The sequence below is a fragment of the Carassius gibelio genome, chromosome A15 (genome assembly GCF_023724105.1).
Source record: "Carassius gibelio isolate Cgi1373 ecotype wild population from Czech Republic chromosome A15, carGib1.2-hapl.c, whole genome shotgun sequence".
Taxonomy (NCBI): Eukaryota; Metazoa; Chordata; class Actinopteri; order Cypriniformes; family Cyprinidae; genus Carassius; species Carassius gibelio.
In genome coordinates this window covers 23,670,380-23,695,572 of record NC_068385.1, presented here as the reverse complement: position 1 = coordinate 23,695,572, position 25,193 = coordinate 23,670,380, and the positions used below count along the sequence as shown (strand labels likewise).

At 37.3% G+C, this 25,193-nt stretch overlaps 1 protein-coding gene across 1 annotated transcript in view; it reads right to left on the bottom strand.

The window, feature by feature from the left end:
• Positions 1 to 25,193, bottom strand: part of LOC128028764 (GRB2-associated-binding protein 2) — an 82,004-nt gene that overhangs the window by 36,298 nt on the left and 20,513 nt on the right. The window contains exon 2 of the mRNA XM_052616085.1: positions 18,686 to 18,989. Coding sequence (XP_052472045.1) covers positions 18,686 to 18,989 — 304 coding nt within the window. The remainder of the gene's footprint in view (positions 1 to 18,685; positions 18,990 to 25,193) is intronic.

The window sequence follows — 25,193 nt, the reverse complement described above, 5'->3', positions numbered from 1 at the left end:
AATGAATTGTAACTCCGCGAATACTCAACTAAGAGACATGAGCGAGATATTTATAGAAAGCTTGACATGTCTACTTTTAAACTAAACAAGTGCTGCCAAAAACAGATATTCTGTGATAAAGTAAGCCATATGAAAACAACGCGATGTCCGTTTTTCACGTCTCCCTTCATTATCTTCTAATGCGACCATGCCCCCGTGCTTGACGCGCTATTCAGATTCTAATGTTTCACTGAAGCGCGCGGCTTGAATACGCCCACACATCATAAGACAACGCAGAGAGACTGTTCTTCAAGTTCTTTTATTTTACTTTTTGCTTCACGATGAGAGGAATAAGACATAATTCACCCCAAAAAGATGTGATGTGATTGAGGAGTTGAGATTTGGATTTCCTCAGAAAAAAAGGATGAAGTGCTTTATTCAGCAGAGATCATAAACATGAGTAAGTCTCTTTTTATTTATTTATTTATATACTTGTACTAGTTTTCAAATAACGTGTAAACATTTTACTTGTTAGACTTTTTCAAAACTATAATTCCTGACTAAATGTATAATCAAGTGAAATATTATCAAGTTTCAATAACAATATTCAATACTATAAAATTCAAAAGCTTGATGTAAATAATATAAATGTAACAAATAAATGTAACTGTAACAAATGTAACAAACAATGCTGTTATTTCAATTTATTCCCCCTAAAAAACAGGAAAAAATATTCAAAGCTCTTTTCAAAATAAATAATAATAATAATAATAATAATAATAATTACAATAAATGTTTTTTTGTAGAAAATAAGATTGTTAAAAGGATTTCAGAAGGATTGTGTGACTGGAGTAATGATGCTAAAAATTCAGTTTGAAAGTAAGCTTTGATTGTCCCTAATAAACTGTTTAACTGCACTCGCAAGTGGATATTAAATTATGTTGTGGGATAATTAAATATATTCTTAATAAATTACAAACATAAAATTATATACATTTATTTTGTTCTCACATTCTTTCTTGTAACTCCTCCCTCTCAGTGGCACAGCTGACTGAAAGGCTCATTATGCAGCTCATTATGCAGGCCTTTGTCTTCCCAGGTGTAAATCACAATGATATTCATGATAGTTGACGCCTACTCGCATATGACTTTTACAAACAAAAAGTGTCTTAGAACATTTAAATCAATATATTGTTTTCTGTGAGTGAGTAAACAAGATGATTTTCACATAATTTAGAAAGAAAAATTCTAGGCTACAAGCTCCAGTTCTCAAAAATCCTGGGAACCAATGTTATGTATGTGTTTTATGGCCTTATTCAAGTGATTTAACATTTTTAGTTTTTCACTAACCACGCATACATTTTTTTTTTTCTCAAAAACCCAATCATGTACATACATACTGCTCACATATTATTATAGCCCAGTTTGTGCTGATTACAGTGAGATAAGACTTTAGCCATTTAGATATTTATAAGAAACTGAAAAAAGCACAAATGTCAGGGCATGACAAAACTTCTCCAGGCCCCAAAAATACCCTTAGACTCCAGAAAGTTAAGTATTGATGATCTCATTGTGTTTTCAGCACTATGCAATACATCCTAGCAACGCTACACAGACAACATGAGCTACAGTACATTGTTGAAGCTGGGAACTGGAAATTGGAAGCATTTGTGTCGAGGGAACAGTAATTTGACTGGAACTTCAGTCTACAATGTACTCTATCATCCCTAAGGTCTTTTGCCTATTTTGCCATCTTCAGACCTATCACAGCATCTTCAAAAATGTTTTTATTTTTATTGTAATATATGAGTTCTACAATAAAATGCCCACAATGTTTTCTGAATACTGCAAGTAAGTTTTCGAGCAGATGTTACAGCCTTATGGGACCAGCATCATCAGAAGAGATGTATTTGTTTTCTAAGTTCTCTTTCATTTAATGTTGTCTGGTCAGGAAAGCAAGAAAGGCTTTGTGCTGAGGTGGCAACCTTGGACATATTTAATTTGAGTTCTCTTTGACGTTTTGGTTCACCTGCAATACGGCCGAGGGGTAATTAATCAACATGAACAAAATAAAGGAATTGAAGAAAAAAAAGAGCCAAACATTAGGAAATGAATCCAATGCAAGGCAAGACACGACTACTGAGACACTTGGCAGCTAAAAAAGGCAACTGTTTATGCAAGATTATCAACACAGAGAGAAGTCCTATGCCACACACAGTGTGTTTTGACTGAACATAAGCTCATGAATGAAAAGGTAAACAGTGTAAAACGTGAGAGCTGATTCTGAAATGAAGTGCCTTTAGAGGAAAAAGCATATAGTATCGAGAAAGAACTTTGTCAGTGTTTACATGATCACTGTGGGTAACATTACCCTCAGCTAGATAACTGTGGTTTAGAAAATGGAAATTTTCAGCTAGGCCACTACCCTTAACTTATAGGCATAGAAGTTATATCTAGTCACATTTAAGCAGTCACCTCTTAATGAACACTGGTATGTCTCATTCACAGGGAAGGGAATAGCTGGAATTGTGCTTGGTGATGTAAAGGCCGCTGGGATTCACAGAGGCTCTCTCCTCTTTCCATTTTAATTTTTACTCACTTTTCATCCACTCCTGGTAGCCAAGACAGATTAACATAAAGATCTACGAGCACACCAAGCACAGAGCAAAATTACATCCATCTTTTCATTCGTCAGTGACATAAGCGCAATAACTGTGCTATTTCTGAATGGATGATCTCATCGGGCATTAATGGCCAAAGGTAAGAATGTGGACTCTACTCAAGTCTCTACAAAGACTCTACGACTTTACAAAGTTCAATGAAGTAAACACATTCTAAAAATGTCACAATGGCTGTGTCTGAAATTGCATATCCTCAGAGTAGGTGTTTATTTTGAATAAGTAAATAATTGGTATCCATTAACAAAATACATTTTATATAGTACGAATCTGGAAGTACTACATTCGTCATGTTGTCATTGTCATGTGACCTACCCTAATCAATTGTGCCACTTCACAACTCCTGTTCTGTGGCCTCATGGGATAGTAAAGTGTCCATTAGATGCGCACTTCAGAATATCAACAGTTGTAGTAGGTCCAAGTACTTTTTTTACTTAATGTTTTATGAATACTCTGAATTTGGGTATACAGCTCATTTTATTTTAAATCCTGTTTATCGCCTATACTACATGAGTGTGGGACGTGACATTTCAGATGCAAAATTTACGGAAGTAGAGTATAAAAATGAATTGCATGACACAATTTACTAACGTTTATTGGTGCCATTATTTAACGCTCCAAAAAACGTCTTAAAGCATACACTACTTTGCGTTGCTCTTGGTAGATTGTGTTGGTCACTATGAAAATGATCTGGCTGCTTCTGTGTTCTTTTATTTGTGCTCTAATTCACCCTGTTTAATAAATCTGGCCCATTATGTACAGACCCGATTACAAAAAAGTTGGGACACTGTACAAATTGTGAATAAAAACAGAATGCAGTGATGTGGAATATTCAAATTTCAATATTTTTTTCAGAATACAACATAAAAACAGATTAAAAAAACAGATAAACAGATTTTCATTAAACAGAAAATTTATAATTTTAAGGGAAAAATAAGTGGACTTTTAAATTTCATGGCATTAACACATCTCAACAAAGATTGGACAAGGCCATGTTTACCACTGTGTGGTATCGCCTCTTCTTTTTATAACAGTCTGCAAACGTCTGGGGACTGAGGAGACAAGTTTCTCAAGTTTAGGAATAGGAATGTTGACCCATTCTTGTCTAATACAGACTTCTAGTTGCTCAACTGTCTTAGGTCTTCTTTGTCGCATCTTCCTCTTTATGATGCGCCAATTGTTTTCTATGGGTGAAAGATCTGGACTGCAGGCTGGCCATTTCAGTACCTGGATACTTCTTCTACACAGCCATGATGTTGTAATTGATGCAGTATGTGGTCTGTCATGTTGGAAAATGCAAGGTCTTCACTGAAAGAGATGACGTCTGGATGGGAGCATATGTTGTTCTAGAACTTGAATATACCTTTAAGCATTGATGGTGCCTTTCCAGATGTGTAAGCTGCTCATGCCACACACACTCATGCAACCCCATACCATCAGAGATGCAGGCTCCTGAACTGAGCGCTGATAACAACTTGGGTTGTCCTCATCCTCTTCAGTCCGGATGACATGGTGTCCCAGTTTTCCAAAAAGAACTTCAAATTTTGAAAATTTTAGCGAATGGCACGGTGTATTGTGTTCACCGACAATGTGTTCTGGAAGTATTCCTGAGCCCATGTTGTGATTTCCATTACTGTAGCATTCCTGTATGTGATGCAGTGCTGTCTAAAAACCATCCAGTAAGGTTTTCCGGCCTTGACCCTTACACACAGAGATTGTTCCAGATTCTCTGAATCTTTGGATGATATTATGCACTGTAGATGATCATAATTTCAAACTCTTTGCTATTTTTCTCTGAGAAACTCCTTTCTGGTATTGCTCCACTATTTTTTGCCGCAGCATTGGGGGGATTGGTGATCCTCTGCCCTTCTTGACTTCTGAGAAACTGCCACTCTGAGAGGCTCTTTTTATACCCAATCATGTTGTCAATTGACCTAATAAGTTGGTCCTCCAGCTGTTCTTTATACTGAATTTCACTTTTTTATATGAAATGTAACTTTTCCTGCCTCTTATTGCTACCTGTCCCAACTTTTCTGGAATGTGTAGCTCTCATGAAATCCAAAATGAGCTAATATTTGGCATGACATTTCAAAAAGTCTCATTTTCAACATCTGATATGTTATCTACATTCTATTGTGAATAAAAAAAAAAAAAAAAAAATTGTGATTTGTAAATTATTCCATTCCTTTTTAACTCACAATTTGTACAGTGTCCCAACTTTTTTGGAATTGGGTTTGTATTATAACATGGCAAAGATTTATATGCTGTCTGTAAGCATAAATATAAAAAGTGAAGTGTGTTTCCGGTCTTATTACTTTTTCCTATCCTGTCTTAATATGCAGAACAAGCTGTAAGTAGATTGATTTATGAATCAAGCTCATCTAGGACCCCAAAATGGTGTCCAGTGAAACCCTTTTTTTTCTTTTAAATATAACTGGATTACTTTTTTCGCCAGTTTAATTTTTTTCTGGCTTGCTTTAATGGTAAAATTGAATTATAATAATCATAAAACTATTAAAAATCATGAAACCTTAAATTTATTATGAAGTTTATTAGGGCTCTGTTTTTCATTTATATATATATATATATATATATATATATATATATATATATATATATATATATATATATATATATATATATTTTTTTTTTTTTTTTTCTCAAATAAAGGGCATCACAATGGCTCTCTACTGTTAAAAAGAAAGAAAAAAGCGTGATATTCCTTAAAATTATTATTATTATTGTTGTTTTTGTTTTGAGGGGTACATTCTAGGGATGCACCGAAATGAAAATTCTTGGCCGATACCGAAAACCGAAAAAGAGAAAACCAAGGCCGAAAACCGAAACCGAAACACCGAAAGAAATTATGCCAATTAGTAGTACCATTGCATTTATTGCTATGACCGTGTACTAACTTTATTAAAATTAAGACATTGCAATTGCATAAATTAATATTAAAGTTTTAAAGATAATTACAATTACATAACTTATTTAAAAAAAAACATAAAAATACATAATTACAAATAATGCAAATATTTATTAAGCACATTGCAACAATGCACAGTATAAAATAAAATTCAAACCAAAAATGTATCCCACTCATGTGTATATTTAATAATAATGTACAGGCCTACTGGCCTGCAGAAAGGTTTTAAAATGAACAGTTCTCTCATAAAAACAAAGTGCATTTAGGTGAAGTGCATTTGAAATTGTTCTCTGTAGGACTAGAAAGTGCATCACTTCTCCAGTATAGGCAAGAGGGTTGTCACTTCTGGGGAGGGGGACTTCAGACAGATAACCATCTAGCTGTTGAACAGTTGAGCTTGTCATCTACCTGACATTTGAGAAATATTTGAGAGAGTGTATTTAAATAGGGCCAAGGCATAAATATTTTTTTTTTTATCAAATTAAAGCGAAAATCTAGCATAAATATGGCTACAATCTGATATTATGTATGTACATATGTTTGTGTGTGTGTGTGTGTATATATATATATATATATATATATATATATATATATATATATATATATATATATATATATATATATATATATATATTAGCCTAAGAACAAAATAGCCAACGTATTATTATTATTTGAGGCACTTTCTTGCAGAATTCCACTGAACATATCAGACAACGATGGTGCATGCCACTCATCTGGTGCAGAGACCAGTCTTTTTTTCTGCGCTCTGATCTGTCTCCTGCGCTTGGCGCTTCTCCGTCTCCACGCGGATTCTCCGCATCTAGCGCGGCCTGGATCATTTCTCGTGTGCGCTGCCTTATTTCCGCATCCAAGTAATGGTTTTATAACGCGGATCAAGCACATTCGTGATGAAGTGCAGAGGATCCGAAAAGATCTCAGTGATACGTGTGATAACAGACTCTATAAGACTGTACATTTCTTTGTTTTCACTTCGCCGTGGTCCGTCTTAATCTCTTTAGGAGACGCTTTACTGCTGCGAATAAAGGAGTAAGAAGAGAGAGAATGTTCTCACTGGTGTTAAGTGAATGTCGCGTGGAGCTCGTGCTCTGCGCTATGCAGGTCGCGGTTTCTGTTTGCGTCCTCACAACATTTCGGCCGTGTTGTTTCGGTGATAAAAGTCTATCGGCCGAAAACCGAAAAGGCCATTTTCGGCCGAAAATTTTCGGTGGCCGAAATTTCGGTGCATCCCTAGTACATTCTACTGTACAGCATTAGCATATTTCTGTCACGATTTCTTCAAGTTAATCCAAACTTTTATTTTGGTGGCTTGTCATGGAGACTTTTGAGTTTCTGTGTGTACATGATATGGGGATAGTTTTATTAAATGAAATGGAGAAGTGACTCAGAGCAGCTCTGGAGAAAAATGCATGTGTTCTCTTCTAGACAGCAGTCTTCATTATTAAATAGCAATATTTTTCCACTTTCATATTCACAGGTACTAGTCCACATTGCAAATTATTTAACCCAACTTGTATTCATCCAAAATTTGCCAAATTCTTTGACATTCTTTGTTATACAGTAAATTCCACTTTTTTGACTGGATTCTGAGATTCTGACATACTACCGAAGTGATTCCACTGCCTAAAGCAACATTTAAATGTTCTTTCAGTCAAATGAAAACACTTTGGGGTCATAGGCAGTTTTGATCTGAGAAGAGTGAAGAAGACTTAATGCTATACTAAACTAAAAAAATATTAATTACACAGCAAAATCCCCAGTGTTAATTTAACACTCTGAGTGTGGACTCATATAAACATTGAAGCAGTGTTAAAAGTAACACTGAAGCAGAGTTGAAGTTAATGAGATAATTAAGAAGTTAATTGAGTTATGATTAAGCATTATTGAAGACACCTGATGTTAACAAGCAGAATCACAAATGAGAAAAATCACAATTTGTGTATCACCATTATAGTGTTCAGTGTTTGCTTTAGCTGGGATCTTGGCTTGTAACTTTTTACTTTTAAAGTTTGTTTGTCAAACCAAGAGCAAAAATCATCGCGTGTTGATGATTATTTTTTTAATGTAATCGTTGTTTGACATGAATCACTGAACTCATTTACAGTCTTTTCTCAAAGTAAAACTTCCATTATTGATTGTCACAGCTTTGATTCCACAATGAAAAAATCTGTATTTTCTATACATTTTGTAGGTATCTCTTGCAAGTGATTCAGACTTTTTTTTATTAAAGAATTCTAATTTTAGGCACACACAGATAACATTAATCAACGTATGAATCTCAACAATGGTGAAAAACAACATATTCAGATAAACAGACCAACTCTGAACATCACAAAACTAGATACAAAAAATGAACATAAAAACAGCAAAAATAAAATATAGTTAGAATAAAAAGTTAAAAAGACAGTTCAGCTCATAATTTATTCATGCCGCAATGCATGATGGGAGCCATGGATGAGTTTTTATTGGCTACAACAAGCTTTTTTGATGGTCACCGTTGTTGTGATGCTCACACTGATTCCTGATGTCTGTGTGTCCAAACAAAAGATTACTTTTTTTTTTTACGTAGAACTAACTATTAAAAACATGTCATACTATGTCAGAAATGCTGGGTTGCTTACTTTTCTTTTTCACTTAATTTATGTATGCAGTAAAGAAACTTAAACTCAGGCATTCAGGTCACTCTATAACAAATAGCTCAAATCACAATCAAAGGCACACATGATTGCCTTTGCTGTGGTCTGTCTGTATGATATAATTCAGTCACCACAGCCACATAAAATCTAAAGATAATAACTGAAGGGTCAAGATCCCAGCTAAAGCAAACATTGACCACTATAATGGTGATACGCAAATTGTGATTTTCTCGTTTGGTGATTCTGCTTGTTAACATCAGGTGTCTTCAATAATGGTCAATCATAACTCAATTAACTTCTTAATTATCTCATTAACTTCAACTCTGCTTCAGTGTTACTTTTAACACTGCTTTAGTGTTTATATGAGTCCACACTCAAGAGTGTTAAATTAACACTGGGGATTTTGCTGTGTACAGCCTGTAGCAAAATCACAATTAGGCATGCAAACCTGACCCAAACTTGAGCTGCGTTAACATAACATATGCTGGGCATCGAAAACATAATTCGATCATAGAACCATTGCCACCAATGGTCTCTTTTGAGAAACACAGCCCTGGCCCACAATCCAAGAGGTCCGAGTCCCATCGGGCTCATATCGGGTAACAGACTTCAAGTATGCTGCTATGGCGATAAGCATTGAGATTCTGGGATGCAGAGCACTAAGAGGAATCAGCAATCTGACCCCAAAGCAGCATGGCGTCTCATTATTTCAACAAAAATCGATTAGATTGAAGGGCATTTTGTGTGTATAATTGGGAGGGGCCATTCTCATGCTGCACTGGGCTGGGTTGCCCTTGTCTAACCTCGCTGTTTGTCCCAGGAGCAGCTTGCCATCCCATCCATCCCCATGCACCCCAGCCAAAACCTGACAGACAGATCAGAGCATCGATAACAGCCTGCTGCTGTCACACCATCCCCCACAGGAGCACACACACACACACACACACACACAATCAAAGTTTTGTTCTACTGAAAGGACCTGTAGTCTCCACCATGCATAATCACAAACATAAAATACATTTCAACACAACGGTCAACAAACATGCTAACAATCAGTATCTTATATCTGAAATCTTATATTGTGGTAGGAATAATTTTATGGTGTCATGGTAACAGTATCTTTCTAGTTATTTATAGTTAATCATGAAATCAACTACACACACACACGTGCTCAAAATTGGTAATAATCCAACTTGATATCTGTGTGATCTAAAAATGTATACTATTAGTATTTTATACTATAATAATATTTATTAATAATTTAATTCAGCTTTTATTTTAAATGTTAAATTCATTTTAGTTTAATTTTAAGTAATATTTAATATGCTTTACAATTTACAATTCTGTAAAGCTTACATTCATTTTAGTTTTAGTTTTAGTAATTTTAAAAGTTATTCTTCATCTTATTCGATTTTTTTTTAGGTTTAAAGTTTGTTCAGTTTCATTTCATATAACATATTTATGTATTTATTTATTTAAGAACACCCTTTAAAATGTAAAAACTGGAATAATAATAATAATAAAAATAAACGAATGGGGTACACCATTTTTGCCCCACTGACTTTTATTATATAGACAAAATTTTTTAAAAATACATTAAAAAAAATAAATGACGCTGGTTTAGCATCATAAGGGTAAGTAATTGATGACAGAGGTTTAATTTTGGTGTGAACTATTCTTTTAAAAAGTGGCACATCTTACCCCACTCTCCTCAACTGTCATACCTCCCAGCCTTATTAACAAGCCTGCTTGTTTGGTCACACATGAACAAAGACTCGTACTATGCTTTGCATCATGACTTATGCTACATTACTCAAACAAGCTCTTCAGCAAACACTGAGAAAATGAAACCTGGAGGCAGACACTCGGGTAGACAGATAAGAGTCAAGTCAGACTTGGGTGCTGAATCATTGTTTTGACTATGTGGAGTCATAGCAAGGCAGTCCTCAACTTCAACCAGCAATGTCTGTTTAAAATTTGCAGACAAAACAACTTACTAGCCTACTCATCACGGGAATCCCCAAAGCTTCCCAATGGACAGGGTTTGAAAGGTTAATGTTTTTCTTTTTTTCCTTTTTTTTTATTTGATGCCAGCTAAATATGAATAAAGGGGGAAAAGGGAATATGGTGTGTTTATTCACCATGTCGGGCAGACATTTTTCGCCAGACTATCAGATAGCTTTGTTTATGTTCAAGTTGTGAGTATATCCTGATAAAACAGACAGACATAACACTTTAAACGACCTACAACAGACACATATATTAAAACAAAAAGTAGAAGAAAGTTGTGCAATACCTATCAGTATCAATAATCTGTAGACCTGTAACCATGTAGAATTAAAGTCAACATGAAATGGCATTCACAACTCAATCTGCAATCTGATGCCTTTCTGAGTGCAACAGGATATTCAACGGAAAGAAATGTAGGAAGGGACTTAATTTTATACAGTTGATTAGATTGTGAAGTGCAAGTTGCATTCAGCACTTCATAAGACTCGTGCATTGGTTTATGAATTATTGTCACAATCGCAAAATCAAAATTTGAACACTTGCATTATACTGTATGAACTCGCAGAAATTGATTATTTATATAAAAATCTTTGTTTGAGTTCATCTGAACAAATGAAGTAATATATATCTAGGACACTATGATGGAGAGTTGTTTAAAAACACAATAAACATTTTGCCTTTACTGCCTTAAAAAGAGCAAAAAGATCCTCCAATGTCTGCTGCACCACCTACACCATTCATAGTTCAATAAACATTGCCGTATTCTCTAGTCGATGGGACTATTCAAAGATAGTTCATCTGTTCATCTATAACAGAGTCCACAACCTCAGAAATCAGCTGGGACACTTTTATCAAAGAGCACGCTGGACCCCTCTACTATCTTTTCCTCATGTAAATCTACAAAATTCCTTCAGAATGGAGAGTGACGCTAGATAAAGGAGATAAAACGAGGAGCCCATTACCAGCTCATTAGCAAATTTTATTTATTTATGTCCTTGCGGCCTCCAATAGGGGGCTGCAGTGATGACGTGCTTTTGTAAGCCAACTCAGAAGTTAGCATTCGTTCCCTCAACACAGAGCAAATAGAGGATTTTTCCATTGGCTTTTTGCAGAAAATAAGCTCTGTGACCAACAAAATATTGATTCTTACATGTTTGGTTCATCATGATAAACAACTTTAAAGCCTAAATACAATCGTGAGAAGTAAAAAAACCAAATACAGACTATAAACAAACTATACAATGGATGAATGACTTAACCGACACCATTAAGCTTCGGACAACTCTTTCAGTCTTTATTTTCCCAGAAAGTTTGAAGTAGAATAGTTAGGAAAAACATGACATATAAACAAAACAAGGCTTTGAAAGCGTGAGTGTTTTTGGGTTTATGGCCTATTTCAAAATTCTTGCAGCACTTTGTGTATGGAAGACCAACATGCAGCTAAAAATCTGTATTAGAACATGAGGAGAGCAGACGTCTGTTCTCCAGTTTCCAGACACTTCACTGACACCAATCAATCTGCTGGACTTTCTGTGGAAACTTGCATGGACACAGAGAGGTGAGGACATTCCACAGTGTGAATATGTACTGTAGATGAATTTATTATTTGAACCGTGTACTACGGACAAAATGAGGAACCCATCTAAATAGTAAATCTATGAGCTTCTTGTTTACATTGTTTGCATTAACTGTATAATGCTTCTGTAAGGATGTCTAACAGCATGTTTCATGCTCTATCCTAGGGATGTGCAAAACTTAATATTTTTAAAAACTGAATAATCAGCGGATAGTTTAAACCAGTCTTAAAATATTTTTGATGCAAAAAATAAGTTAGGTAAACTAATTTAAAAAGTACAGTATAAACAAGTAATTGTATAAATAAATAAATAAATAAATATATAGAGTGACGTATGTCCCGAAGCCTCATCAGCATCGCCCTGGAAACAAACAAGGAACACCTGGAAACCTCGTCACAGGCTGATCGGTTACGGCTGCCGACAATTATGCGGCGGCTACATAAGCCACAGCCACCCACACCCAAGTCAGTGATCACTCCAGAAGACTGGATGCTAACGCTGTTTTCAGTGTTCCCCAACAGAGAGCCTGTGACCGATCAGAACCCAATGCACGGACACGTCACACTTGGAACACTGACACTATTAGCACACCAGCCAGCGAGCACTCCCGCACTTCCTTCTTCCTGCCATCTGTTTTTTCAATAAAAGCACCCTCCGGGACCTTTATTTTTGTACTCCTCGATGTCATGTGATTCTTCACCCCGTTACACCATTGGAGAATGCGGGCACAAGTGTGATGAATCACCGACAGCTGCCCTTACCACCCCCCCCCCCCCCCCCAAAAAAAAAAAAAAAAAAAAACTGAAACTGTCCTGGAGTGCGGTCAACCTCATTCACCCTACCGGATTAGCCCGGATTTGACTGCCTCTTCCTCGCTGCTACACCGCCTGCCAGCCCCAGTGGGAGCCGCCGAAGACCCCTACGGAAGAAGGGGGGCAGATGTCATCCTGTGCTGCTGGCCTCGGACAGTGCCAGAGAAGGTAAGTCCCCAAGTGATCATAACCTATACTTTGATGTCTTCCAGCAGGTGTCCGAGGGTGCAACTTCAGCAAGGCCCAGCACGAGGATGCCCGGCTGAAGCACTGTTGGGCCCAAGTACGGGTCATCGAGGAGAAAGAGGTCCAGCCGGGCCCCCACCCGGTCCCACACTTCACCGTCCAGAAAGGCCTGCCCTACTGTGTCGTACCGAAGAGGGGGAAGGAAAAAACCTTGCTAGTGGTGCCACGGATGAAGACCGAGATGGTGATGTAACTGGCTTACATCGCATGGCCGGCCACCTCGGAGCCCGGGCTGGACGCCGAGGTGAAGCGGTTCTGCCAAGCGGACACCTCCCCCAGTCTGCTAATTCCGCTGCCTATCATTGATGTGCCCTTCGAGCTGATCAGGATGGATCTAGTGGGGCTGCTGTCATAGTCTGCCCAGGGACATGAGCATATCCTGGTGATCGTTGATTATGCCATCCGGTACCCTGAGGCAATTCCCCTGCATAAGGCCACCGCCAAGTCCATCATCCAAGAGCTGTTCCTCCTTTGAGGCTGAGATTCTGACCGACCAAGGATCCCCCTTCATGTCCCGGCTGATGGCAGACCTCTGCCTGCTCCTCAAGGTGAAAGAACTCCGGACCACACTCTACCACCCACAGCCACTACAACCGGGCGGCCCAGCCACAGGAGTTCCAGCCGGGAGACCACCTCCTGGTCCTGGTCCCCAATGTGGCCTGCAAATTCCTGACCACCTGGCAGGGGCCGTACACCAGAAGGTGGACCCGAGAAGGTGGGCCCGGTCACCTATAGGGTGCCTCAGCCCGGCCGATATTTCCACCCTTGACCTGACAAAGGGGTACTGGCAAGTCGGACTCACTGAGGAGGCCAAGCCCAAGACCACCTTCTCCACCCCAAGTGGCCACTGGCAATTCCGGTCCCTCCTGTTCATCTTGCATGGGACTCCTGTTACTTTCCAGCGCATGATGGACATCCTCCTGCAGCCCCATCAAGCCTACGCTGCCGCCTACCTGGATGACGTTGTCGTCCACTCCGAGTGGTGGGAGGACCATCTGGAACATCTCCGGAGGGTGCTGGGAGTTACCAATGCCCGGGTAACTCGGTGGTTCTCAGTGCTCCAGGACTTCCACTTCAGTGTACAACACCGAGCTTGGACAGCCAACGCCAACGGGTTCACCAGGATTTGGTCAGCTTTCGTAAGTCTGTCAGGGCACACTCCCCATCCACCCCCAATCTCCCCATTGTACCAGCCAGCGAGAACTCACGCACTTCCTTCTTCCTGTCATCTGTTTATCAATAAAACCACCCTCTGGGACTTTTTATTTTTGCACTCCTCGCTGTTGTGTGATTCTACACCACGCTACAATATATATACTGTATACACACACACACTCTATCTATCTATCTCTCTCTCTCTCTCTCTCTCTCTCTCTCTCTATATATATATATATATATATATATATATACAGACACACACACACACACATTCTGTCATATTCTTTAGAAATCTTTAGAAAGAAACATTTCTTGATCAGCACTGAACAGTGAAGAACAGAAATTTCAAAGAATAGCATTTATTTGAAATAAAAATCTTTTGTAACATTATACATTTCTTTACTAATGCCTTGCCTAATAAAAGTATTAATTTCTTTAAAAAAATCCATATGAAGAAAAATATTGTAAAAGGATAGATCAAGATATGTTGACCTGCACTGAATATGCACTGAAGGTGGCATTTTCATTGAATATCCATTGTATTTTATCTGTCATGGCTGTTGTGTGACATTTCAGTCATGTGACAAAATTAGCTACGCTTAATACACATATCGGCACTCAACCACACAGAATTACAGAATCCGTCTCCATCTATGTTCACTTGACACACTTTTGTTTCATCCTCTGGAACCATCACACATCCAATACATGTCCCCAAAGCTCCGGCAAACAGACTTGATGCACCTCCACCTGACTATCATTGCTTACATTCTCTGAGGCAAACTGGGCTCTCCCACTTTTCATGCTCACAGTGCTGCTGACAACTTGATACTTGCTTGGGGAAAAGAGAGGTCGAGTGCCGCATTTGTCTGGGGAGGGGAGGAGAGCTGCTCTGATCTACACTGCAATTGCGGTGTGTGTTTTATTCTCTAAGAGACTGTGGCTGCATCTCATAAATTAATGTGTTTTTTTTTTTCAACTCAACCTTTATCATTTTGCCAGAGTAATGGATGGGAACACATCACTGGACACTGTGTGTGTAAGAACACAGAAAGTCATCTTTTGAGAATAATGTATGTTTTTGCAAAAATTAGGGTATTTTATGACAAGGGTCATTCTAAAATATTAATGATATTTGTGGCCCTTGTATATATTATAATAGCCATTAAATAGCTGATGTTTTACTATGTGTAATTATAGACGGGTAGTATTAATTTCAGTGTTGGGGGTAACGCATTACAAGTAACGCAAGTTACATCAGATTACTATTTTCAAGTGAGTAGTAAAGTAATGAATTACTTTTTAATGTAACATTTTTGAAAAAGGCAATGCCAGTTACTTTGTTTTCCCATTTATTGACTGACAAGTATCCCGTTCCCATATTGTGAGAAATCAGAAGTACAGAGGCGTTGTGTGCGCTGTGTGAACATGATGTTACTGTAGTTCTAGACTAAATGTGAATTTGCATTAATTCATTCCACTCACAAAAAAACAGATTTAGTTTTCGTCAAAATTAATTAAAACAGTAAAAGGCAAACTCAGCAATGATGCAAAACTGCAATAACTAAATATAAAAAAAAACACAAATGCATCCAGTCCAATTTTATAAGCTAATGTCTTTGCTGCTGACCTTTGATGATCCAGTTCAACCATACTAATAAGCAAAAATGACTTTAGATAAACTAACAATTGTGCCTCACGGTTCTTTATGTTTTTTTTTATTTATTTTTTTTTTATTTTTTTTGCTGAACCTCCTTCTCTTGTGTTCTACTGAACAGACTTAAATTTACTTTTCCTTCAGCCTGAGGTTTATTCATTACACTTTTTGGTGTGAAAGGGCTTTTACATTTACTATAAAAATAACTTCTTATATGAAAAACAATCAAGCCCTGCTCATATTTAACAAGTAACATGAAAGAAATGCAAAAGTAACGTAACGCATTACTTTCCATAAAAAGTAACTAAGTAACGTAGTTAGTTACTTTTTTTTAGGGAGTAACCAGAGGTGTTAAGTAACAAAGTACAAATAGTTTGTTACCTTACTTAAGTAGAAATTTTGGTTATCTATACTTTACTGGAGTAATTATTTTTCTGCCGACTTTTTATTTCTACTCCTTACATTTTCACGCAATTATCTGTACTTTCTTGTCCTTACAGTTGAAAATTAGGTTTGTTACAGCTATTTCATTTCGTCATCATTAAAAAAACAATCCAGATAAATCGTGACATCCGGATGGAGTGAATTTTATTGTGGTTGGATGATAATTATAAATATATGCCATTCCGATACCCTATTGGTTTGTACGCGATCCATCACACTTGCACATGACACAAATCACATCAAACTACAGTAAGGACATAGCAAATGTTGGGTTCGTTTATCAAAAATACATATTTCTTAAAAGTTATTATTTCTCACTGCTGGCTCATTTATCAAATGGGTGCTTTCTCTTCTTCCTCCGAAAGTAAGCTACTGTAGGTAGTTTGGTAGCGAAACGTTTGAATAAATTAGTGTTTGTGATTTAAAATGTTGTGATAACTAGGTTATAACTACTTTGTAACTCGTTACCCCCCTAACATTGGACATACAGACGTATGTAGCGAATACAGGAAGCTATCAATCAAGAAGGTAACAGTTATTTTTCATTTGTATTTTTTTGATTAATCACTTGGATTAATCACTCATTTTGACAGCACTAATGTTAATTGTAAATAGACAACTATACGCCTGCCTGGGTACAACAATTTTCTTGTCCATTGTCTTCGCAGATTCCTCCAGCTAAGCTTGGATGTACATTTACATTCCATTTAAGGTTATTGTTAAAATGCCTCTGAAGTTGACTTTTTGCACCATTACAATACTTACAAGCAACTAGTCGTCATATCTCTATTTCTGTAATGTATTTTCATTGTACTAAAGTGCATTCATTTTCAATGGGCATATGCGGCTAAAACAGGTAGCCTAGTGCATCCCACATTTTTCAACATGAACATTTAATATAACATTATAGTCATTATTGCCTATGGCCTTTAGAAAACGTTTTTTGAGGAGGTGGGGTAGTGCACAATAGGCCCCTAAGCTTTTGTTTTTTTAATGATTTTTTTTTTTCCTTACATTACTTTTAATTTTATACTTTAAGTAGTTTTGAAACCAGTACTTTTATATTTTTACTTGAGTAAAACGCTTGAGTCTATACTTTAACTTCTACAAAATTGTTTTTAAACCCTGGTATCTATACTTCTACCTGAGTAATGAATGTGAATTAATATGTGATAAAATAAAATAAAATAAAATAAAATAAAAGCTACTATTTTGCATTTATTTTCTCAGTATTTTTATAAAATAAAATAAAATAAAATAAAATAAAATAAAATAAAATAAAATACCCATTTGACAGAAGGTGAGCAGGCAGACTGATTTGTATGAGGTGAGCAGGCAGTGTATTTGCATGAGTTGTGTGACCCAGAAGTCAAGTACTGCTGGCTGGCCTGTTGAAAAAGGTCAGATAAGGTTCTCATGCTTTAAATGGTGACTGCCAAAAACTGTGCATGACTTTCTCATTAACAAGACCGTCAACCTCTCTTACTCATCGAGTGAAAATGTACACACCTCAGTGGGTGGAAACTGATCTTTTTAGCAGGAAAACATGGAACAAATAATACAAAGACATCTACGACACTTGCTGGATTGATGCAAAACCCCCTAAAGACCACATGTCATCCATCATACATCAATAATACAATGGATAATACAAATCTGTGTGAAATTAGTTGAAGGGAAAATCTTTTATAAAAGACACACAATACAGAGAGAACAGTCTGGTACATCTAGATAATAAAATTGATTGATAATTTGAGTGAATTTGTATATTGACGTTCCCACACTTTTATACAAATGACCCATAAACATTAACTTCAGTGCAGAATGGCCTTAGCCCCCATTATTCACGCTCCTAATGAATAATATCTGGTATATATATATATATATCAACATCAAGTTAGATACTTTCAAAAAGCAAAAACTTAATAAGAAACCTAAATAAGAAACATAAGCTCAATATGCATGTTGCATGCATATTTGCATTGAATCACACATGATCAGCTTCTCATCAGAAATATAAAAAGATTTAATGAGATTTATTTTACAGTAAAAAGTTCACTTGAACTAATATAACCTATATGTAAGATCCCACATTCACAAAGTCCTCTTTACATCAAAAACAACCTGCGTTTAACTGTCTCTAGAATATACATTAGCACTATGCCTGCAATGATGGGCAGCTTTCCCTCCCTTTTCTTTAACAGAACAAAAGGGGGAAAAATCAATAAACCTTTCAGACACTGCATCCATTTGGCAAGGCTGGTCCAGCCCAACTTTCTCAAATGACAAAAAAGGAAAGCACTAAGATATGGCATCAGGTTACTTGTGATTGTTTTCTATCTGTCGTATCATCATCTCAGAGAATAAAATAGCACGATGCTCCAGATGAGAGCCCTGTTACTGTAAAACCATAGATAATGGCATACAGTAAATCTACTGAATTCGGTTGCTAGGTTGACATTGCCTATACAGCTGAACACAGATTCAACCGAATCTGCCCAAAAATGTTGATTGTGAACCCAAACACAGACGTGGTTCTCCTACCGTGATGGTTGTCCTCTGATTGGTTGAATCCACACAGCTGGCAGATGGAGCGCACCCAGCGGTTCATCTCCTCCTCCGTTTCTGCCACCATGTAGAAGGTCCTCTCAGCTGTCTTGATGTCGAACACAAAGCTGTCCTGGAACTCTTTGCGTTTGAAGGTGAGGCCGGCGTCCACCTGCTCGCAGCAGTGCAGGTCGATGATTCGAATGGGCTTTTTGGCATGGTCATTTTTGTAGTACTCAAGTACATCTGGGTCTCCGCTCATGCGCCCGCTACGCAGGATAAACCACCGCTTCTTCCACGCCTACAGACATAACAACAACAATAATGGAATGATTTAATAATAAAACTCTTGTATTATTATATTTACATTTACACAACTTTTATCCAAAGCGACTTACAGATGAGGACAGTGGAAGCAATCAAAAACAACAAAAGAGCAATGATATATAAGTGCTATAACAAGTCTCAGTTAGCTTAGACACAGTACACGCATGGGCTTTTAAATAATATAATAACTAAAAAAAGAAAACAGATAGAATAGAGCAAGCTAGTGTTAAAGGTCTTTTTTTTTATAATTAGTGAGTGCTAAAGTTAGATGATCAAATAAAGATGGAAGAGATGTGTTTTGAGCTGATTCTTGAAGATGGCTAAGGACTGAGCTGCTCGGATTGAGTTGGGGAGGTCATTCCACCAGGAGGGAACATTTAATTTAAAAGTCTGTAAAAGTGACTTTGTGCTTCTTTGGGATGGCACAATCAAGCGACGTTTACTTGCAGAACACAAGCTTCTAGAGGGCACAAAAGTCTGAAGCAATACATTTAAGTAAATGGGTGCAGAGCCAGAGGTGTTTTGTAGGCAAACATCAGTGCCATGAATACATATATAATGTCTATAAAATATATATTATTATAATAAAGCAATACAGTAAAAACCTTAATGAATACAATAAACATAAATATTGTGAAATATTATTATATATTTCTAATAATATATGTATCATTATGATTTTTAAAAACTAAAATATTTTAAAATGGCATTAATTCCTGTGAGGAAAAACTGAGTTTTTACTGTCACACGATCCTTCAGAAATCATTCTAACATGCTGATTTGCCTTCTTTGATGAACAGAAAATTGAAAACAGAAATCTTTGTATCATTATAAATGTCTTTAATGGCACATTTGATCAAAGTAATACATCTTTGCTGAATTAAACTATTAAGTACTGAATTCAATGATTAATTTGGTTACACTTTATTTTGATAGTCTACTTTAGATATTCTACTAACTGTAAGTAACTTTGCAACTACATGTCAACTTCCTCTCATTAGAGCATTTGTAGACTGTAAAGTTAGGGTTAGAACGTCTGTTGAGTGACCATTATTATAAAGCGTTTGTAGATATTAAACAGACAGTCTACTAATACTCTAAAGACTGCTAGTTTCCATGTCCTTGCAAAGTTATTTATACTGTAGGTAGTTGAATGTCTAAAGCTACCATTAATTTTCTTATAAAATAAACGTGTTTTCACTGAAAAAATAACAAAGTGTTAATTGTTTTTTGTTGTTGTTTTTGTAGTGAATGTTTATAGACATCTGATTTTTTTTCCAAGTTCTTGTCTCATTTTACTGTTAATTTCAATAATACCGAAATGATAAAATACACAAAAAACAAAGACTCTCAACATAAAATTCTAATTTAAAAGAACAGTTAAAGAAGTCTTCAGTTTGTGCTTACTTAACACTGATCAAAACCAAGATTGGGCTCCAAGTGTGTTTCTGCGGGTGTGTGTTCCATTTAGTGTCTTTAAATGTGTTTGAGCGGCTTGAGACAGGTGCTACTCCCACACACTGTTTCCTGATCAGATAGAGCTTTCAGGGGGAAACAAACACACATACACACACACACACACACAGATACACTGCATGAACTCCATTATGGCAACTGTAATAATGGCACGCACAGCTGCTAAACTACTGTTTTGATGATCCATGGATTTTTTTGTGACACACGCACAATACGCTTCATCAGCAAATACAAATACAGGGATTCCCACTTGTGTACAAACACACAGGTGATTCATGCGTAGTAGCTGGGAATTACCCTGATTTGAATGTTAATCGACTCTTCTGCTTCAACCACAAGCAACAGAAACGCATTGTAATTTTAACTGAAAAAAAAAAATCACTTTATATTAAATATATTCATAGTCTGTAACAATAAAGTAGTAGTAGTTAAAAAAATTAACAAATTAGATCAATCATTTTAAATAAATAAATAGTACATTTTTAAATGTTTAGATGTCCCGTGTAAAGAGTTATTTTGACACTGACAAAAAAAAAAAAAAAAAGCACATAGAGAAACTGCCGGATGATGGAAAGAAGCTACGTGGCCCAATGCCAGAAATGTACTTCCGGCCCATATCTCTCTCTCTCTCTCTCTCTCTCTCTCTCTCTCTCTGTGGCTCCTGCTGACACACAGGATCCCACAGGCTTTCTTTCTTCCATCAACACTGACACACACACACATGCAGAGCCACCTCCGCCACCGAACCAGGGAACCAAGGACACGGTTTCCACTAAGCGCTACACCCCCGCTCTTTCCCCGTCCTGCCTCCAGCCTCACTGTCCGACAGGAAGCGGAAAATGGATCCCACTACACATCCTGTGTTTTCTCAAGCATGCTGTTACCCCTCACATCACTCCTCTCACTCCATTCAGCCTGGGACACTAGTACACTGCAAATGTATGAGCAACAATTTGCAGTATGCCGATGAGAAACGCTTCAAATGTTAGTGCACTATAGTTATCACATGAGTACGAACACCACTGAAAATGCTAGGGAAAATTTTTATTGTTTAACACTTCTTAAATATGTATTGTTATTATCAATGTTGAAAACTTGCTTAAAGGGTTAGTTCACCCGAGAATGAAAATCCGTCCATCTTCTACTCACCCTCGAAGCATCTTAGGTGTACGTGACTTTCTCCTTTCAGAATAATCCAATCGGCGTTATATTAAATTTTGTCCTTGCTCTTCCAAGCCTTTCAATGGGGGTAAGCGGGTGTTTGTTGTCAACAGTTTAGAAGATGTGAAATAAAGTGCACACATCTGTAATAAAACATCCCTCACACGGCTCCGGGGGTGAATAAAGGCCCACTAGCGAATCCATGTGTTTTTATATAATAAATATCCAGATTTGAAACATAATAAACACTTTTTTTCTCAATTCTGCTGACAGTTTTCTGCCCTGCTGTTCAAGCAAAACAGGAAATTAACAGTGCGTCCAAATTTAGATGCAGTTCAGCTGTAAATATCTGAGAACAGAAGTAGCTTTCTGCTCTGATGTGATTCCAGATCATTTTTGAAGCTACCTGCTAATTTGCTGTTTGACAATCCATTACATTTTATGTGATTCGCGTGCACACTTCTTCAGCAAATATCTACATAAAGGTTTCCACTCATGTACAAATGCACAGGTGCTTCACGCAGTAATTGGGAATTTCCCTACTTTGAATGCAAATGGACTCTTCTGCTTTAACAACATGCAACAGAAATGTAACATTACCATTTTCATCAACTACAGAAAGGACAATGTGCAGGGATTTTATGAAAACGACCATATGACTGCATTGCTTTACAGCCAGAAATGAAGCCAGACAGTGCAACTTATAACAACCAAGTGAAAGATATAACACCAACATGTCAGCCCCCTCGTAAATATGACTTGCAAACTCAATTAGGTTCAGCTAATCACCTTCTCAATGGCACACAAAGCCGTTTGACTTTCAACTGTGAGCAGCTGTGCTCATTTCTATTAGCTCAGCATGAAAAGAGCTTTCCTGAAGCATTTCAGTCCTTGGTACAACTGAAGCAAACAATCGACTACGAGTGGCAAGGCACTCTCAAAAGATCTCTGGGATAAAGTTGTGTGCAGGCACAAGGCAGGAGATGGATACAAAAAAAAAATAAAAAATCAAAGGCTTTATCGATTCCTAGAAGCATAGGTGCATCTATTATTAAGAAGTGGAAGGCATTTGGTACAACACAGACCCTCCCTGACCAGGACGTCATTTCAGACTGGATGAAAGAGCCAGGAGGAAACTAGTCTGAGAGAACTCTGAAGCAGCTGCAGGAACTTATGACAAAGAGTGATCATTGTGTGCATGTGACAACAATATCACAAATTCTCCACAAATGTGGCTTGTATGGGAGGGTTGCAAGAAAAAAAACACTCCCACGGAGCTCCGGAAGGATAAAGGGAGGTGTAACGACAGTAAAGGACAGAATAAAGTCCAGGCTTGGTCCTCTCTTGTCCTTTACTGTCATTCCTCCTGCTTTTATCCTTCCGAAGCTCCTCCGTGGGATTCCAGACCGGTTAGTGGCGCAGGTGTCGCTCATTATCCTTCACTCCACCGGCCTCACTCCGTTCCCACGGCTCTCGGCCCCGCCCACACGTCACAACAGTCCTAGTTATTATACTAAAATATCTGACTGCAGAAAGCCACAATGACCAATCAGATTATCAGATGAGATCAAAGGCGTCTGCAGTGTTGAGTAATATTTTCCTCAATAGCAACCTGCTTGGATACTTTCTATTTTTGAATCATCAGACAAGGGCAAACAAAACCAACAAACAGTCTTTCCATGTTCCCCGTGTGTATTCCTTTCAGACTGATAAACGACACGAGACATCACTGTCTACACGCAGCTGAATGACTGGAGATTCTGGGAATGACAACACTTTCAGTTCAGTGATATTTTCACCAAAGCCACCCAATGGCAAGACATAGACATGGGCAACTGGATCTTGAGCAGGTTTGCTGTTATTGTAAATAAATAAATAAAAATAATCAATCAAACAAACGAATGAATGAATAAATAAAATACAAGTGTACATTTCATATGATATTTAACTATTAAAGAACATATTAGATCAAACCCAAATTGAGAATCTACTCATTCTCAGCCCATTTAGATGAGTTTGTTTTTTTCATCAGAACAAATTAAGAAATTGTGCATTTTACATCACTTGCTAAACAATAGATCCTCTGCAGTGAATGGGTGCTGTCAGTATGAGAGTCCAAACAGCCGATAAAAACCTCAAAACTACACGACTACACTTTAACATTTTTTTTTTTTTTCAAAGAGACAAAATCATCATTAAAGTATTTTAACTGTTGCTTCTGGCTAAATTATTCCTCTATCTGTAAAAGTTGTCTTGTCTAAATCAGGGGAGAAAGGACTGTGCATTTGTGAAAACTGCCCAAAACAGTTCTAAACAGAAGATGTACTTCTACTTTTACTGAAGGGAGTATTATTATGAATTATGTAACATATGTTTATTTATTTTTTTATGAGTACTCTCATTCTGACGGCACCCATTCACTGAAGAGGATCCATTGGTGAGCAAGTGATGCTAAATTTATCCAAATCTGTTCTGATGAAGAAACAAACTCATCTAAATCGGGATTTGCCTGGGGGTGAGTAATTTTCATTTTCAAAACTTTTTTTTGTGGGGCCGATCGATTGTTCAATCAATTTTCGAACTAACAGTGACAGCCCTATGGCGGCCATCGCATCATCCAATATAAGGAATTATTATTATTATTATTATTATTATTATTATTATTACAGAAAGTTTTATTATACTTTTAAGGGGGTGATTTTTGGCTAAATGTGGGGGGGGGGGGGGGGGGAATCCATGTGGAAAAAAGCAGCCAGGACATTCCTACAATTTTCTCCAGTCGTGTTTCACGGAGAAAAAAAAATGAGTCATGAGTTTGGAACGAATGGAATGAGGGTCAGTAAATGACGCCACAACAGAAACAGTCTTTCCGGTGATAGAGTTGTTCACTGTATCAAGTATAACATGTTTCACTTTCAGTTTAATCAGTCATCGGTATGGATTCGCTAAAATCCAGTTTAGGTGGAGCTTCTGGAAATACCTTGGCTCGTTTAATCTTTCTTTGCCCTTAAGAATAGCAGTTTAACTGGACTTGGCAGATTGCTGATGGGCTTTTGTTGTTGCTCGAACACATCCGTAGTAGATCCTTGTTTGTGGTTTTTGGTGTGGCAGCTTTAGTGCTATGAGAAGCTCCACCCTCAAAAGCATCTCTGGCCACACCCATTTAAAGCAGAGCACAATGTACCATCAACAAGAAAGGACATTACGTACACTCACCTGATAAGGCCGCTCTTTTCCATTAAAAATGTATTCTGTAAACTATACATTCCAGGTTTATTCCATCTAGTTGATTGGTTTGTGAGTGAGTTAGTGATTGAGTGAGTGAGTGAGTGAGTGAGTGAGTGAGAGTACTAAGAAAGATGATAGCAAAAGAGGGATATGGAGAGGGAGAAAGATGCAATCACTTTAGTGCATCTCACCCTCTTCTCATTTGAATTTATGGCACTCTGGTGGCTGTAACATTGCTGAATGAGATTTGGAACAAAGCCCAGACCAGTTGAAGGAGGTCTGCATGACCTAGCTGGCTCACAACTACCACATT